Consider the following 17,550-nt stretch of genomic DNA (forward strand, 5'->3'; position numbering starts at 1 on the left):
CCCCCGCGTCACCCGGCTGCGTGTGTCTCTTGAGCCTGCGCCGTTACGTCACCTTCGCGCGACAGGCCTGGCGGTTCTCTTCGTAGTGTGTTTCGGAGCCTCCTGGAGGGTCCGCGTGATTTTCCGCGGTGTTAGTACAGTCCCAGGAAGGGGCTGGTGGAGTCCAAGGGCTTATCTTGAGGCCGGAGTGTCTCGGCGGACCCTCGGGGTTCACCGGAGGTAGGTGAAGGGGCTTCCAGTGGGGGTAGCCCAGACTCACGCCGGGCCTTCGTTGATACCTAGCATGCTCCTCTGGGGCTTCGCAGTCTCCGCGGAATGGCTAAACTCCGTGACCAGCCTCTCAGGATCCCCGCAGTTCAGCTCAACCTAGGTTTTCCTCCTCTACGATCATATCCGCTCCTACGGTCCACCGTTTTTAGTCCCCGGAGTAATCACACCCCTTAAGGGCAGTGGTCAGATTTCCATCTCTGTCTTTGCTTATGAGGTTCCCTCAGTGTACAGTGCCCGCCCCCTCCCCGTCGCCTTTGCGCCCACCTTAAGTGTTTAACTCGTCTTAATATTATACTTGAAAGCCCAGCTGAAATGCACTCAGAATTTTTCTAGGACTTTCCCGGTTAGAGTTAAAAATCTCTTAAGAGAGCTCAGTTCTCTGTACGTTACTTACAGCATACATTTGGTGTTCTGCATTGTATTGTAGTAGTGCCTATTTTTCATTTAGTCGCCAGTCTTTCAGACTCTAACCTCTCCCTAATCATTTTCTTTCTGTTCATTTTCACAACACTTCTTGCCTTCGTGCCTTTGCACCGTGTCTTAACTTCCCTTCCCCTGCCTCTGAGGCAGTTTTTCACTTTAATCTGGCAAACCACTGCTACTACTACTCACTTTTTCCTTTTAAAGTTCTAAACAATTTCTTTCAAGGCAGAGTTATGCACTCCTTTGCCTATACAGTTACCCTTGAACATTGCAGGAGAAGGGAAGAGTTTAGGGGTCCCGACCTTCTCAAGAGTGGAAAATCCGAGTATAACTTGCAGTGGGCCCTCTATATGTGCAGTTTCTCCTTATTCAAGTTCCTCCAAATCCTGAGTTCCGCTTGTGAGTGCAACCATCTGAGAGTCCTGTAGCACTGTATTTAATATCGAAGGAAATCTGCCTGTAGGTGGACCTGCACTATTCAAGCCTGTGTTGTTCAAGGGTCAACTGTACTCTAGTAAGGGGCTAGGTCTGGCCCAGTATCTGTTTTTGGGTAGTCAGTGAGTCAAGAATGATTTTTATAGATGAACATTTGCAATCTATTTGATGATGGGAAACACTAACTTTGAATCGAAGTAAGTGAAATGTTGCCCCCTCAAAGAATCCCATTCCTTTCATTCATAAATAAAAAATTGTACTCATAATTATTGGGGGGGGTTCATGAGTAAAGAATCGGGAATTTTTTTCTTTCTTGCTACGTAACTACATAAAATCCTCCAGTTTGCCTCTTGGACTGCAAAACCTGAAATATTTATTATTTGGCCTTTTATGAAAAAAGCTTGTGGACTTGCGCTTCATCACAGTGTTCATATGATAGATACCACTTGTGATTTTAATTTTGTTTCTCATATAATCCAGCACAATGCTTCCTTTCCTTCCTTCCATAAACATTCTTTGAGCACCTGCTTTTAATCTTCGAGACATGAAATTATCAATTTAATGGGGAAAAGGGATCATTACAGTGCAATGTGATTATGTGCATTGACAGAAATACGCAGTCAAGTAGGATCATAGAAGACAAGCCCATGACCCAGCTTAGGAGGTCAGAGGTTTCCTGGAGGATGTGATCCTTGAGTTGAACTTTAAATGATAAATAGGAAGTGGGAGAAGGAGGTCATTCCTGCCAGAGAGGACTAGTGAACAAAGACTTTGAGACAAGAAAGAGCATGATGTGTTAAGGAAATAACAAGAGGTGAAGCTGCAAAGGTAAGTGAGGGCAAAATCACAGAGGGCCTTACATGCCATGTGAAGAAGCTTGCACCTTCTTTTCTGGGCAGTGTTGGGCTTTGCAGCAAAAGCTAGATTTGCATGGTGGTTAGGTAATTCTGATGACTATTTGGAAGATAGATGAGGGAGACCTTATATTGCACTTTCTCAGTGAGTGGGAAGATCTGAACTAGGTGAGTTGGACATTATGAAATTTTAGGACGATTTGGGAGGTAAAAATCAACAGCTCTTGGTTTGGTAACTATTTGGATGTTGGAAATGAGAAGGAAGGACACATCAAGGCAGATCCCAGGTTCCTAATTGATGCCAATTACTAGCTGAAGTGAAGAATATGGGTGTATATGAAGGCATTGACCATGTCTGTTTGACTCACCATTGCACCTAAAACAGTATGTCCTACATGTTATAGGTACTTCAATGAACAGAAAAGTTTCCTCCTTTTAAATCATTGATTACCATGTTTCATCAAAACAGCTTTTAAAATATGTTGCACCTAGTTATTTTGCTGTTACTGATACATTGTTTTCAGGCTTTTGTGAATAGATGGGTGGCACCGCTGGACTCATTCTCCTGGTATAATTGAATCTCTTGCAATTGAATGGTTCTGGAAAGACATTTTGGCTTAAATCATGTCAGCTGAAAGTTTTAATTAGTCTTTTATTCTGTCACTTTAATTTAGAATTTAACTTTAGAATTGCTTTACTCTTGTTTTCTTTCTTACTGTTCAAACCTTTTAAACTTAACTAACTTGATTTTTAAGGTTCTACATCAGAATATTAGCTTTTAATTTAATTTTAAGCTTTTAAATTTAATTTTAGTCTTCTACATTAAAATATTAGCTTTGTTTTCTTTTCTTGCAGTTTTAGACTTTCAGGAAGTCAAGTGCCTAGACTATGTTCTTATGGATTAAATGTCATCCTAAATTTAGGTTCAGGAAACATTTGTATTTGCAGTTTCACCTTAATGTTTTCTGTTGTCAGTAAATGAACATTCTGAGCCAGTGTGCTTTTCTCTGTTTTGCCTACTGGTTGGCTGAGCCAGATTTATTCCTAAGTGTTGTAAATTGGTCAATTAGGTGTGGGAACATTTGTGTACAGCCTCTGTTTATATCTGAGTAGGTGGTACACTCTGGTAGCCCTATCTGGATTCCTTCTTCCTTTGGATTGCCTCTTTTGTATTAAAATTAAATGGTTACTGATCACTAATCCATAAGCTACCACACAGCCTTTTGAAAAGACACAGAGTGAAAATCATAAGTATATCTAGCTGTATGAATAATATGTGTCTATAAAATGTTTTCTTTTTCAGACGTAAGGCAGAGTCACTTTAAGTATTTCTAACACCAATTTCAAACTACTTATCCTTGGATAACAGTCCAGTTATATTAAAGTATGGCTGGTTATAAGCCTGTATCGATCCAGACATATCCTATACTTGGTGAAAAAATCACCCAAGATACACTGTACTGGAATAACTATAAGGTAAGTATAGACATAATTGGGGGTGGGGGTGTTTTGCATTTGTGCTGATTACTGCAGCATACTTTGGATACTGTAATAGAGAGCTAATAACTACAGATAATCTATCAGTGGCTTATAGTTTGGGTATGATATATGTTATTTTTTTCCTTAGAGTTATATAAAAGTCTGCATTCCTTAATCAGCTTTATCATACAAGTACCTTGATCAGAATAGATGATTAATCCATGCCAAATGACAAATTTTAGAATTTGAATCTCATATGAAGTTTTTTTTTTTTTTTTGCCTTTCTTAATCTAAGAAGGAAGAGATGCAGAATTAATTCTTCTAGACTATCTGTAAAAGCTAACAAATGATTGTTTTAAAAAGATGAACAACTAAATAGAAAAACGGGGAAAGACTGGGATTGGGAGGTTTATAGAAAAAGAAATTTAAGTGGCCAATCAATATATTAAAAGAGCTTCAGCCTCACTCATAATTGAATAAATGCAAATTAAAACAATAATTGGATAATTATTGGACAATTTATTGAATAATAATTTATTGAATAATAAAATTATCATTCGATAATAATTTGGATGCTATTTTTCATCTGTTGTATTGGCACAAATGAAAAGTTTTCATCATCATTGCTACTTGAGGGAGGGAAATTGGTGTAAACTTTATGGAGGGCAATTCTGGCATTATCTATTATGATAGAAATACTTTTTGGCCTTGTAAGTTCCACAGTTTGGAACTTAACGAAAATTTGTGTATAAAGTATGTTATCTTTATGTGTAAAGATGTTCATTGAAGTATTATTTGTAATATTAGAAATCTTGGAAAAACCTATTTGTTAGTAGTGGACTGGTAAATGATGACGTATCTTATCATGGATGGTAAAGCTATTACTCAAGAAAAGTTACCTAAGATGTGTAGGTAAGTGAAAAACAAGCAAGGTGCAGAATGGTCTGCATGATATGATTGATCTTTGTGTCAGTTTAAAAATACATGGTTAAATGTATGCTGGTTTAGGCATTAGCTTTTTCCCAATAAAAATCACAGAAAACTTCACAGCTGAAGGGAAAAAACGGGGTGTGGCTTTCCAATTATATATTTATTTACTTTCATGGCTACAGAGATAGTTCGGGTGATGGGATTTAGGTCTTTTCTCTTTCTTCATACTTCTCTATTAAATACAACTAAGTATATGTTACTAAGAACGAAAAGAAATTGTCAGTAAGAAATTACATGCTGCTTAAATAGTTACCAGTTCTAACTCTGTTAATACTCTGTATTATTTTTCATTAAGACCCCTGTTCAGATCAAGGAGTTTGGTGCAGTGTCAAAAGTAGACTTTTCTCCACAGCCTCCATATAATTATGCTGTCACAGCTTCTTCAAGGGTAAATATAATATTTATTTTTCTTTTGTGTAGTTTATGTTTACTCCTGATCTTGAGCCATCCGGTAAAATACTATGTTTTTTATCTTGTTGTAGATTCACATTTATGGCCGATACTCCCAAGAACCTATAAAAACCTTTTCACGGTTTAAAGACACGGCGTACTGTGCTACTTTTCGACAGGATGGTAGACTGCTTGTGGCCGGCAGTGAAGATGGTGGCGTTCAGCTTTTTGATATAAGTGGGAGGGCTCCCCTCAGGCAGTTTGAAGGCCATACTAAGTAAGAGACCATTGTTGTTTAAAAAAATTTTTTTTGAGGTATAATTAACATACAACATTATATTAGCTTCAGGTGTACAACATGATTCCGTATTTGTATATATTGCCAAATGATCACGACAGTAATTTAGTTAACATCTGTCACCATACAGTTACAGGTAGCTGATTTTTATGTGTTTTGTTGTATTGTAAGCTCTGTTGGTTTTCCAGGCTTTGGGGGAAAAATAGAGAGCAGTTCTATGAAGATTATGTACCTTTATGTACTTTATTTCCTGGTTGTTTTGAGACAGAGTGCTTAACTTGGTTCAGTTCAATGGTTCAGTTTGATGAGGCTCATGAATTCCCTAGAATTGTATATGCCATTTTCGAAAATGTATGCTTATCTAGGGAGATGTCCTGTAGCCTTTCATGAACTTCTTAGTGAGTTATGTGACCCTGTTGAGATTATAAACCATTGATCTAAAGAACACCTTACAGCTATTAATGAGGACGCTAAAGACCTGGACTATATTAGAGGTTCTTGTTTTGAAATCAAGTTAGAGGGTGGATTTTTTTTTTTCTTCTTAGGTTTAGTGTTTTGCCCCTTATAAATTAAATGGCCAGGGCAATTTTACATTATATCTTTGTTTCAGGATTACCAGTGTCATTGCTGAAATTTCCTATTGATTTTAAATCTCAAAAGAGTTTTTATAGTGTATTATCAGAATGGTCTTAGTCCATCAGTAAAACATTTAAAATACAACAAATTCATTTAACATGATACTACATAATGGCAAGTCTCCTTAGAATTTTTTAAGAACAACCTGTTTTGAAATATTTTAAGTTACAGAAAAGTACCTTTGTGCCGACATTTATTTTCCATTGAGCAGCTAAGTAGAAATGCTGACATATTAGAAAATATAACTTTAAGGCTATTGTTTAATATTCTTATTAACTTCATAGTACATGGGTATTTAAAATTTTACATTGGCTTGGGTAGAAACACCTTTTTTAAAGATTTTCTTTTTCTCTCAGGATTTCTCCCTGCAATTACTCATTGAAACTGAGCTGCTTTTTTTTGAAATTGCGGGAAAAGGGCTGTTTTATGTTAGAAGGTGCCAGAAATATTTTTTTCTTGCTTTTTAATATACTGATCCTTGATCTTTCAGAGCAGTACATACAGTAGATTTTACAGCTGACAAATATCATGTGGTCTCTGGGGCTGATGATTATACAGTTAAATTATGGGATATTCCAAACTCCAAGGAAATTCTGACATTCAGAGAACATTCTGATTATGTGAGGTGTGGATGTGCTAGCAAACTGAATCCAGATCTCTTTGTAACAGGTTAGTGAAATCTTTTTTTCCCCTCCTGAAGTTGATAATTTTATTGATATACTTTAATACTGCTTTGGGACTTGGGATAGAGGAATATAAAAAAGTTTTGTAAAGAAATGTATTTTTTTTTTTTTAACATTCTTTTTTTTTCTATTGAAGAATAGTCAATTTACAAGGTGTCAGTTTCCGGTAAAATATGTCTCTGTTTATCCAGTTGCTTTATTTTACTTTTCTTCTTTTGGTGATTGTCCTTACTGTCCCCCCAGTGTGTTTGGAAACTTAGTACTCTTTCCAACTTAGTTGGAAGTTAGTATTCTGGCTTTCACAGAGCCTCCAGCAGCCAAGAAACAAAGGCAATGCAGTTCAATCTTAATGGATCCCTGGGCAAAGATTCCCAGACAACTCAGTAGTAACAGTAGTCTAAAGGAATTTGGAATAGTTTAAGATTCTGCGTGGTATAGTGTCGTGCTTCAGAAACACCCAGTGGTACCAGCGGGTTTGGAAGTACTATATCTTCATAAGTATACATAGGTCTTTTTAAAATTTCATCTAAGCCTTTTCTCCTTTTAAAATTTATGTTTGAATATACACGTGCACACACATACATATATAGTTTTTGTTATTTGAGTAGTGGAACTTACATAATACAATTGATGTTTTAGGGTCATATGATCATACTGTGAAGGTGTTTGATGCACGAACAAACCAGAGCGTTATCTCTGTTGAACATGAGCAGCCAGTGGAGAGTGTCCTGCTTTTTCCTTCTGGAGGTCTTCTGGTATCAGCAGGTATCTGCTTTAAAAATTGCTTTCACCAATATTGTTTGTCTTGAGTCAAAAATTTCTTTATCAGTTACTCTTTATAATTTATCAGTGTGTACTTGAATTGCATATTTAGGTTTTTGCTCAAACAGTTGATAAGTGGGACAGGCAAGTAGTTATCATTTATTGAGAACCTGATATGAGCCAAGCAGTGTACTGTTATGTACATATTATCTCCAGTGCCTTAGAAGTGCCCATGAGATGGTTTTCTCCCTATTTTTCAACTAGGGAAATAAATAAAAGTTTTAACTGAGTTGTCCAAGACAAAGTGGTAAGTGGTAGATCTGAAATCTCAGAACTTGAGAGCCTGTGTTATGTACGTAACCCAGAAATCCAGGTTATACTCCTGCTGTTGTTCCTACCTAAGAGATCTGTGGCACCTTTGGAAAATGGGTTCTTTCAGATCTAGAATCAGGCTTATCTCTTCTTATGAGTCTTGAATGAAGTGGCCTTACCCAGCAAATAGTTGATAGTGCTGGAGGAGGAGATTAAGTGGAGTCAAAGGGACCTTGATACATTGTTCATCAAGTTGGAACTAGGGTGTTTTTTTAATTATATTGATTATAGTGCATTTTCAAAATTATAATTGAAGAAGTAAATTGGCTTTTTTCATTTGTTCAATCAAAATGAATGTGTTGACATTAGAAGAATACATAGGTAGTCTGTAGCTTTTTTTTTCTTAATTCTTAAATCTAAATAGAAGTTATCCTGTTTTATAATCTTTTCCCCACTACCTATTTGATTTTAAAATAAGTTGATGCTATTGTCAGAGGTATCTATTTTTCTTGCTGTTATTTTGAGAAATGGAAGTAAATTCAAGTTGAACAGGGAGAGTGAATGCCTGTTTGCTAATCTCCATCATGTCACTAATTGTGTGACTTTAGGCAATCTCTTAACCAACATAGACCTTGAAAATGAGATCATTGGTTTCAAACTAATGTCTCTCATGAACTGCTACAGGAGACAGGGACTGTGAATTGGGTTCCAGGTCCTGTTTCCCATTCAGGATAGGTAAGAACTTCATCCCCTTCCACCGCCAGTCCCCAGGCTCTTTATATTTGACCCACTAGACTTTTGCTTAATATTTCATTGAAAGAAAAGTACCGTATTTAAAAAATTCTTTTTAAACCATTGAATTAAATTGCGTTTAAGGATCCTTCCAATTCTTAGAGTAAAAGTTATAGGGAAGTTTTTCAGTTTTGTTGGGATTCACAGAATGTAGGAAATGAAATATACATTATTCATTTCCATGGTTATACAGAATTTCTTTTGAAGAATTATTATAATTTTTTAAATGAAATCTTTTTTGGTTATACTTTTTATTTTGCCAGGCAATTCTGTGTACTTTACAAATATGAAATTATTTAATTATCATACTGGTTTTTGTGACGTGGGGACTGTTGTTATTATCAATCACACACCCAGTAAATGGTACAGCCAGCATTGAAACCAGGCAGACTGGCTCTGAAATCCCTCCACTCCATGCTGTGGAATGTCCAGTGAACAATGCTTTTCAGGTCTTTGCATAATCAAACTGGTGGTTATTTCTTTTATAGGAGGTCGTTATGTTAAAGTCTGGGACATGCTGAAAGGAGGACAGCTGCTAGTGTCTTTGAAAAATCATCATAAAACTGTGACGTGTTTATGTCTGAGCAGCTCTGGACAGAGGTTACTCTCTGGCTCACTGGATAGGTTAGCATTTTAATTTTCTTTCTTGATCATTCTTAGTGTACGAGTGTGTACTGTTTGACGAAATGACTTATTTCTGCAGTATTTGTGATAGAATAAATATTCTGCCAAATGATTTCCATGAAAAAAATCTGTTTAGTTGAAAATAGTTTTGACCTTTTATTTACATATAGCAAACTTATCTTCTCCCTTGACATAAATTTATTGCCTAAAGTTATATATTTGAGGAATTTTATTGAACCATTCAAGTATCTTTTAAAATAATTTATTATTCTGTAGTTTTCTTCTAAAATTAAAGTCATTGTTGTATATTTGTATATTTTGAAATATTTGTATGTATATATTCTAGCTTATATTCTTTAAAACTTTATGTAAAATTTCTATACATTATAGAAATTATATATTTTCACATGCTGCTATTTTAAATAGGTATTAGTGTTTCATTAGTTAATGTTCTAGAACAGTTCTGTACATTAGAAATATAATGTGAGCTACATATGTAGTTTTAAATGTTTTACCAGCCATGCTTTAAAGGTAAAAGGTAGTAGGTAAAATTACTTTAATAATATATCTTATCTAGTCTAAAATGTTATTTCAGTATGTAATCAGTGTAAAAATTACTAATAGGCTAGAAACAACAGCCACCATTACAAAGAACTCTCTCTCCCAAAATGTCATTAATGCTGGACAAGCTGAGAAATCCTGCTCTTTTGACTTCTAAAGAGCATTCATTGATGCTTTTTCTTTACTCTTAAGTTTTTTTTTAACATTTTTTATTGATTTATAATCATTTTACGATGTTGTGTCAAATTCTAGTGTAGAGCACAATTTTTCAGTTATACATGAACATATATATATTCATTGTCACATTTTTTTCTCTGTGAGCTACCATAAGATCTTTTACTCTCAAGTTTTATCTTCAGGAGACAGTGGTTCACGGTCTTTCCTTCTGGTGGCTAGTTGAAGTCTTTATGGAAACATAATAATAAACAGTTCATTTTAAAAAAGAGATTCAGTGATTAATTAGTTTGTAATTAATATTACTAATTATTGTTTTTCTTCATTGTTGTGTAAATTTTAATATTCATATATTCTAAAAAAGTAGAAATTTTACATTTTATATTCATTTCCAAGATGATTTGTGACCCAGCTTTCTTTTTCATTAGGAAGGTGAAAGTATATAGCACAACTTCCTACAAAGTAGTCCACAGTTTTGATTATGCAGCTTCTATTTTGAGTCTTGCACTTGCAGTAAGTACTTTTAGATTTTTTTTTTTAAAGGTTTCACTAACCTTGCCTGTTAAATTGTACTAAAAGGGAATATTAGGGTTTATCTTTCTATTTGAATAAGTCTTATTTCCTTCTTGCCACATTGGGTAATTGGGCTAAGACAATATATGGCTTGTCTCACTAACTAAGCATGAATTTAGATTGAGGTCCCACTCACTGCATAGCTTCAAACCATTTACAGTGTTGTAGCATTGTTAACACTAAGGGCAACCCTGGGAAGTTGATAAAGCTCTCTTCAACACATTTAACTCAAGGGCTAAATACTCCAGAAAGTTAAATTGGCTCCTTGAACAAAAAAAAAGGTGGTGGGGGGTGGGCAAGAATAGAGGGCAGCAAAATGAAATGTCTCCTTTTCCTTCTTAACTGCTCTTTCTGGAATGTCCACTGTCAGGTTAGATGAGCCATTGAGGAGGAATCTGAATTGGGAGAGGAAAAGTTACTACAAAATATTTTCTTGGCAGGTCTGTGGAAAATCATGCCACTGCATAATTCTTTTTCTAGTAAGAGGATGCAGGAAAAAAAAAGAACTATTTTGAAAGTTTCCCAAGGTGTCATTAACTGTGTATTATTATACAAACTGCCAGTGATAATTTCTAACTATAATAAGTTCTGTCAATATATTAGTATCCTGGAGGAAAAAATGATTTTAGTCCAACTTTTTGCATAGATCATTGTTAGGCAGAGGCATATCTGAATGGAACTCTGAGGTAACGTATAGATAAGTGGCAAACACATTATAAGTGGAATTTTAAAGAAAAGGTAAATTATGAGCTAGGAATATACTAACTTGTTTTTCTGATTGCTGTTAGCATGAGGATGAGACAATAGTTGTAGGAATGACCAATGGAATACTGAGTGTTAAACATCGGAAATCTGAAGCAAAGAAGGAATCTGTTCCCAGGAGACGAAGGCCTGCGTATCGAACTTTTATTAAAGGAAAAAATTACATGAAACAGCAGGTATTTGTATACTTTGTGTATTTTTTTAAAAGGTGAAATTGGTCTGATTTGATCTTCTAAACAACCCTGAAAAATAGTAGAGCCAATGAAGTCTCCATTTAGCATCTGAGAAGATGGAGATGTACAGAAGTTTGAATCCAGGATTTCTTTATCGGGACTAGATGGCAGTTCTTCTAAAGCACACTTACTAACTCCCGTATGAAATCACACTGCCCGCCATGTAAAGAGAATTGCAGTGAGTAATGTTTGCCCAGAATGGAGGTATTGTGTATGCATTGTAAAGTCACAAAGTCGTAGGAGACTCAGAACACAATGATGTGGCAAATTTTTCTATTTTCATTTAATCGGCATTATGGGTATATGACCATTATGTCTGATATAGTTCAAGGACACCCTGGAACTACGGAAAAAATACCGCTATGAACAAGTTTATTTTGAATGACACTCTGTGATGTTGATTTTTCTCTATAAATTTACTTTTCAATACAGGATGACATTTTGATCAACAAGCCATCAAAGAAACACCTAGAATTGTATGACAGGGATCTGAAAAACTTCCGGATCTCTAAAGCACTTGATAGAGTCCTTGAGGTGAGTGAGGAAATTTTTTTAGAGTTTTAGGGTCACAGCAGAATTGAAAGGAAGGTGCAGAGATTTCCCATATACCACCTTCCTGCCACATGCATGGCCTCCCCCATTATCAACATCCCCCACTAGAGGAGTACATTTGTTGCAATTGGTGAACCTTCAAGGAGCTTATTTTTAAAAGAATCATTTTATTTCTTGCATTGTCCATTTCTGTGATTCAAAACTGGGAAGGAAAAAAAACTATTTAAATTTGATTATTGGTAGTGAGTTTCAAGACTGTGGTTTTTTTGCTTGTCCTGTCTTGTCGGCTCATGTTGACTCTGAAAATTTTTCTAGCCCAGTTGTACAACAAAGACGCCTGAGATTACAGTTTCCATCATAAAGGAGCTAAATCGAAGAGGAGTTCTTGCAAATGCCCTTGCAGGTCGAGATGAAAAGGAGATCAGTCGTGTTCTTAATTTTTTGATAAGGTATGTTTCATGTCTATGAATCACGTGTATTTTGCATCTGAAATCCTTCATTATCCAAATTTACTTTTAGTTTGATCCTTATAGAGAACTGACAGAACAATTTAGTAAATCTATTTTAAGGATTTTTTTTTTTAAAGTTTGTAGGTTTCAGTTAACAGAATTTTTGCTTTGTAGGAATCTGTCTCAGCCAAGATTTGCCCCTGTTTTGATCAATGCTGCTGAAATAATTATTGGTAAGTAGTTGTTATAACTTGAAAAATCTTAGCATACTTGTAAAAGTAAAGGTGTGAAATGATGAGATCAAAGCTGAAAATCAAATAGATTGAAATATCTTGTTTTTACCTCCTGTAAACATTTCATGGAGAAGACAATAATAGTAAATCAGTGCACTTTAAAACAGAGTAAAATGTTTACAGTGGCTTGACTTCCAATTGCTGGGACTAGGGTTATTATCATTTTAAAAGTTTTTTTCTTAAATACCTGTAATGACCATGATTCATTTTTAATGGGGAAATGAAAATAAGTCGGGACCTCCACGCTATTTTTTTAATTATTTCTTTTTGAAATACATTTATTCAGATGGATTGTTTACTTTATGTAAAACATAAATTGTAAAATAAGTGCAAATTTTTCAATGTCTTTTATATTTAGTATTTTTGTACTTTTTCTAAATAATTGCTGTTTAGAAGATGTTTCTAGTTAATGTATTTCCTTCCTCTCTTTTTAGATATATATCTGCCTGTGATTGGTCAGTCACCTGTAGTTGATAAGAAGTTTTTGGTACTTCAAGGACTTGTAGAAAAAGAGATTGATTACCAAAGAGAACTACTAGAAACCTTGGGGATGATGGATATGCTTTTTTCTACCATGATGAGTAAAGAAAGCACTTCTGTGTTGCAGCATTCATCTGAGGGAACTCTAGAGAACAAGAAGATGAAATCATAGTGTCTGCTCACCAAGACACATAAGAACTCCTAACTTGGAATAGAATTGATGCTTTTAACTATCAGGAAGAGAATCTCTTTGATACATTTTTTTAAAATCTATTTACAGAAGCAATTTTATGAAAGGCTGGAATAACTATGATTAGAAAATAAGAACCTGTTTTAAGGCATGGTTTTCCATGTGATATTTTGAATCACTTCATGGCATCTTCAGCTTGGAAGGTCTCAGTTGTTTTGGTTATAGTGTATGTCCATCTCGGACAAGTTGATACTAATTTTTACACAAGAGAGTTCTGTTTCAGCGTTTGGGTAGGCATTCAGAATTTTGGAGGGGGTTTCAACTGGGTGTTCTGACAGAGGAACGGGGCTTTATTTTTTCTTTATCCTGGAAAAATAACAACAATAACAACAAAACAAACAGCAAGAACAAGTCAAGTCTTTCTTCACTCTAATCAGTGCCCTTGGGATCCCCAGGCCCCAGCTGAGCTTGCCTCCCTCTCCTTGATGTCATCACTCGTCCCAGGTCACATGTTCCCCTTCAGCTGGTATTTTGACTGTTATCTGTTCCAAGTGTGGCAGATTAGTGGCCAACTCTGAATAACTGACACTAGTTGGACATGTATTCAGAGTGTGATGAGGGAGATTTGATACCTAAAAATTGTGCTCTCCATCCCTTGTTTTCTTTTTAGTTCTGTAATCTTGTATGTTTATCAGAGCAAGGTCTGCAGATTGACCTTATGGACCGTGGTTTTCCACTTTCCCTCAACATGCAGCCTTTCTACTGGGTTTTCAGCTTGCTTCAGGTCAGAGGAATGACAACATTTGCTGGTTCCTCATGATAAACAGCCTTTCAGCCTTTTTTATACATATGTTTGGAGCTTATTTTGTAGCCCCCTACCCCTCTGAAAACTATTTTCTCTGATCTGTATTTAGATTTTTATTTTTTCTCTATTCACATCATCTTGCGTTTCAGAACCCCAAGCCAGAGTAGCTTGCTTTGGAAAATAGTTGTATTTTTTTAAAAAGTTTAATGTAAATCACATTTTTTATAAAGAGATCTTATTTTTCTTCTTGGATTTCTGAGTTGTATTAAGTCCTGATGGATGGTCACTGGCTTGTGACTCCTAGCAGACTGATTTTATATTTGCTACCCTTTCCGCCTTCCCTCAGTTCCTGTTCCACCTCAAGTAGTTAATTATCTGTAAGGAAATATGTCTTAGGCTAGTTAAAGGGAGATTTTATAATGGGAACTTCTTAAAATTTCAGTTCTGTGAATTCAGATATATTTTTTAAAGCAGAAAAAATACTCCTATGTTCTGCTAAGGGCACGTGCTCAAACATAGGGTCTGGTCTCCCAAATGAATTGATTTAAGCAATCATACAGCCCAATGGGTTATAAGAAACCAGGAGTTTGCTTCCCTGAGTAATTATGAGATTAGTCAAGGTCAGAAACTGTGTTTTCATGTTAAGAAGGGCTAATTTATTTAAATAAATTTTGTATTTAAAAGCTTTTTTTAAATTTAACTTCATAAACATACTGATAATTTGTATAATAGTAAAAATGAAAAGTTGAAATTCTATCAAAAACTAGCTGCCATCAACTATATAACGTGACAAGGGTTTTTCCCAGACACATATTTTATTTGATTCTTACTACAGCTGTCCAAAGTTGGTAATCTCACTTAACATTGAATTTACAACAGTAGTTAATTCACCCTTGAATCCCCCAAGCTTGAGTTCTTCATGCCAGCTCTGAACTGGCCTGCACACTGGGGCAGAAAGCACTCATTCCCTTTAGTAGAACTTCACTGAGTGCTGCCATTTTTAGATGAGATATGTAGTAATCACACATTTTCAAAAAGATTAGGAAACAATTCTTACAGTCATCAATACTTCAGTGTTAAGTTTAGGAACAGGTTTTATATTCATTGGGACAAACTAGTATTTGCTGTTTGAAGTAGTATTTGAACACAGCTAACATGTTACAGTATGTAACAATGGCCTTCAGTTCTAATTTAAAATGCCTAACAGAGTTTTAAACTTGTGAATTGTAGTTGAAAGGTTTTTTAAGATGTTTCTGAGACTGCAGAAATACTGAACTATTTCAGAGAACTAAGAAAGTCACTGTACATTTAATTTATTATATTTATAAGTTAAGCACTTGGGAAGGTTTTTTCTTGTTGGGTCAAGTGTTTGATTTGCTATTTATAAGAAAATCAAATATCTTAAATATATGCATACTGTTAATTTGTTAAGACTTTGGATTATAAATGGGATTGTTTAGAGAAATTCATCTCTATCAAACATTAATTAAAAGCCCCATTAAAAATGATTATTAAAACATAATGGTTTTCTGAATGGGATATTTGTAAGTTAAAAGTTTAAGGAAAGCTTTAAAATACTTAAATTTTAACAAGTAACTATAAGTTGTCTTTCCCATGAACAAAATGCCCTTTCAGACAGACCTTAAAAAACATTGATAAGTAGGATACATGCCTCTTCCCCTGGCCATAGTTAGCTGCTCCAGGGGTGGTACACTTGGCTCAAGCCCTCTCTAAGCAGGGAGTTGTAATTTGTGTCATCAAATTCTTGATCTGAGAAAATGTGGGAGGCTGGGAACGCTGTGTTTGAGTCGTGAGAAGAGGAAGCTGGTGTTCAGAGAGAATGAAAGTCCAGAGGAAATAAGACAAGGCCATCCTGCCTCAGCAGGTCAGGCTAGAGAGAAAGGGTCTTAGTTCTCTGGTTTCTGTTTTCCTTCTGGCTCCTCCCCTTAGGGGCTCCATGAGTCTTTGGAATCCCTCTAATAAATTCTTTCTGCTTAGGTAAGTGTGAGTGCTTTCTCTTATTTACAACCAAATGACCCCAAAGACACGGATTCACTAGTCCTTACACTTAACTGAGAGACAGAGGCTGGGGTCCTGGGGCTGTAGCAATGAACAAAATGGACAGAATCCCTGTCTTCTTGGAACTCATGTTCTACTTGGGAGAGGTAGACATTCAGTAAGCAAGTAAAATATATAGTGGGTCAGATGGTGATGAATGATAAGGAAAATCAGGCAGAGGAAGGAGATAGGAAAGGTTTGAGGGGAGGGGTAGGTAGGTCGGTGGTCGTTGTAGAAAGAGAAGTGAGAGAAGTCCTCACTGAGGCAGCAGTTGGGCAAAGACCTTAAGGAGATGAAGAGGGGTCCTCACTGCTATCTAGGGGCAGAGAGCAAAGACCCTGGGGAAGAAGCACGCTGGGTGAGTTCGGGAAAACAAGGTGGCTGGTTTAGCTGACATGAGGCAGGGGAGAGGAGAGTCGTAACTACACCTGTGAAACCAGCACTGCAAGCGAGATAACGTGTCTGTCACCCTCAAAAGTTTCTTTTTGTAAACCTTCCCCAGCTAGGCCCCTACCTCTCAGGCAACCACTGATCTACTTTCTGTCACTATAGATGAGTAGATAAGTTTGCATTTGCTACAATTTTATACAAATGGAATCACAGAATTTAAGAATGGGGGAGCTAGCTTCTTTCACTTAGATAAATGTTTTGAGATTCATAATTCATTTGAGATTCAAACTGGAAGGAATTACAGACTGTGTGCTGGTGGGGATAATCCTGTAGAGAGGGGGAAACTGATGATTATAGGAGAGACGAGGGCCAGTTGCTGGGGCAATGTCTTGGGGAAAGGACATGGGGCTGAGTAGCCAAGCAGAAGAGTTGGCTTAGATAGCAAATGAACAGTTCGGGCATAGTTCAGGAGAGAAGGCACAATATATAGCACAGGTGCAATTACGTGTGTATATGTGATGGTGGGGGTCTCTGTGCTTCTGGAGGCAAGGATGGCCAGGCCTCCACTGGGGCCTCAGTGAAGGCAAGCACCTTACACACTAGATGGTTGAGACGTCATCAATGCCCTGTGCTTCTGTCCCAACTGCTACTGGCTCTGCGCTGCCACAGGCCCTAGCGTCAAGATCTGGGACTTGGAGGGCAGGATCATTGTAGGTGAACTGAAGCAGGAAGTTATCAGTACCAGCAGCAAGACCCCAGGGTACCTCTCTGGGCTGGTCTGCTGATGGCCAGACTGTTTGCTGGCTACCTGATGCGAGTGGGGCAGGTGACCATCAGCACCCGCCAGAAACGTGGCAGAACTTTAAAAATAAACTGGGTTTCTGACTTTTAAAAACAAAGTGATGGGGGTGGTCTATGGAAGTACTTTCCTGGGAAAAAAACAAAACAACCAACTGAAACTGAGGATAGAGAAGGAAGAGATCAGAAGTGTTGAAAGTTTGAGGAAGGAAGAGAAAATATGAAACAGTCCTCAAGAGGACAAGAGCTCAGACTTTGGAGCCATCTGCCTGGGTTTGAATCTT

At 36.5% G+C, this 17,550-nt stretch overlaps 1 protein-coding gene across 2 annotated transcripts; it reads left to right on the forward strand.

Moving 5' to 3' along the window:
• The first annotated feature begins 34 nt into the window (after nucleotides 1-34).
• Nucleotides 35-14,777, forward strand: UTP15 (UTP15 small subunit processome component). 2 transcript variants are annotated; one of them, XM_010974995.3, is made up of 13 exons: nucleotides 35-219; nucleotides 3,286-3,458; nucleotides 4,747-4,839; nucleotides 4,934-5,118; nucleotides 6,266-6,444; nucleotides 7,098-7,223; nucleotides 8,813-8,948; nucleotides 10,112-10,196; nucleotides 11,045-11,194; nucleotides 11,684-11,785; nucleotides 12,119-12,252; nucleotides 12,427-12,485; nucleotides 12,980-14,777. In XM_010974995.3, the coding sequence occupies exons 2-13, from the start codon at nucleotides 3,369-3,371 to the stop codon at nucleotides 13,195-13,197; spliced, it is 1,557 nt and encodes a 518-aa protein (XP_010973297.1). In that variant the 5' UTR covers nucleotides 35-219; nucleotides 3,286-3,368; the 3' UTR covers nucleotides 13,198-14,777. The 2 variants fall into 2 exon arrangements, with proteins under 2 accessions (XP_010973297.1, XP_064337580.1); XM_064481510.1 differs by lacking the exon at nucleotides 35-219 and adding an exon at nucleotides 1,938-1,956.
• Nucleotides 14,778-17,550: the final 2,773 nt, after the last annotated feature.

Source organism: Camelus dromedarius, chromosome 3, assembly GCF_036321535.1.
Source record: "Camelus dromedarius isolate mCamDro1 chromosome 3, mCamDro1.pat, whole genome shotgun sequence".
Taxonomy (NCBI): Eukaryota; Metazoa; Chordata; class Mammalia; order Artiodactyla; family Camelidae; genus Camelus; species Camelus dromedarius.

Excerpts from the sequence above, each read along its gene's own strand:
- UTP15 (XM_010974995.3), top strand. The coding sequence starts at position 3,369 with ATGGCTGGTTATAAGCCTGTATCGATCCAGACATATCCTATACTTGGT. Across the intron at positions 8,949-10,111 it reads CTCTCTGGCTCACTGGATAG|GAAGGTGAAAGTATATAGCA; the intron begins GTTAGCATTTTA and ends CTTTTTCATTAG. Across the intron at positions 11,786-12,118 it reads CACTTGATAGAGTCCTTGAG|CCCAGTTGTACAACAAAGAC; the intron begins GTGAGTGAGGAA and ends AAATTTTTCTAG.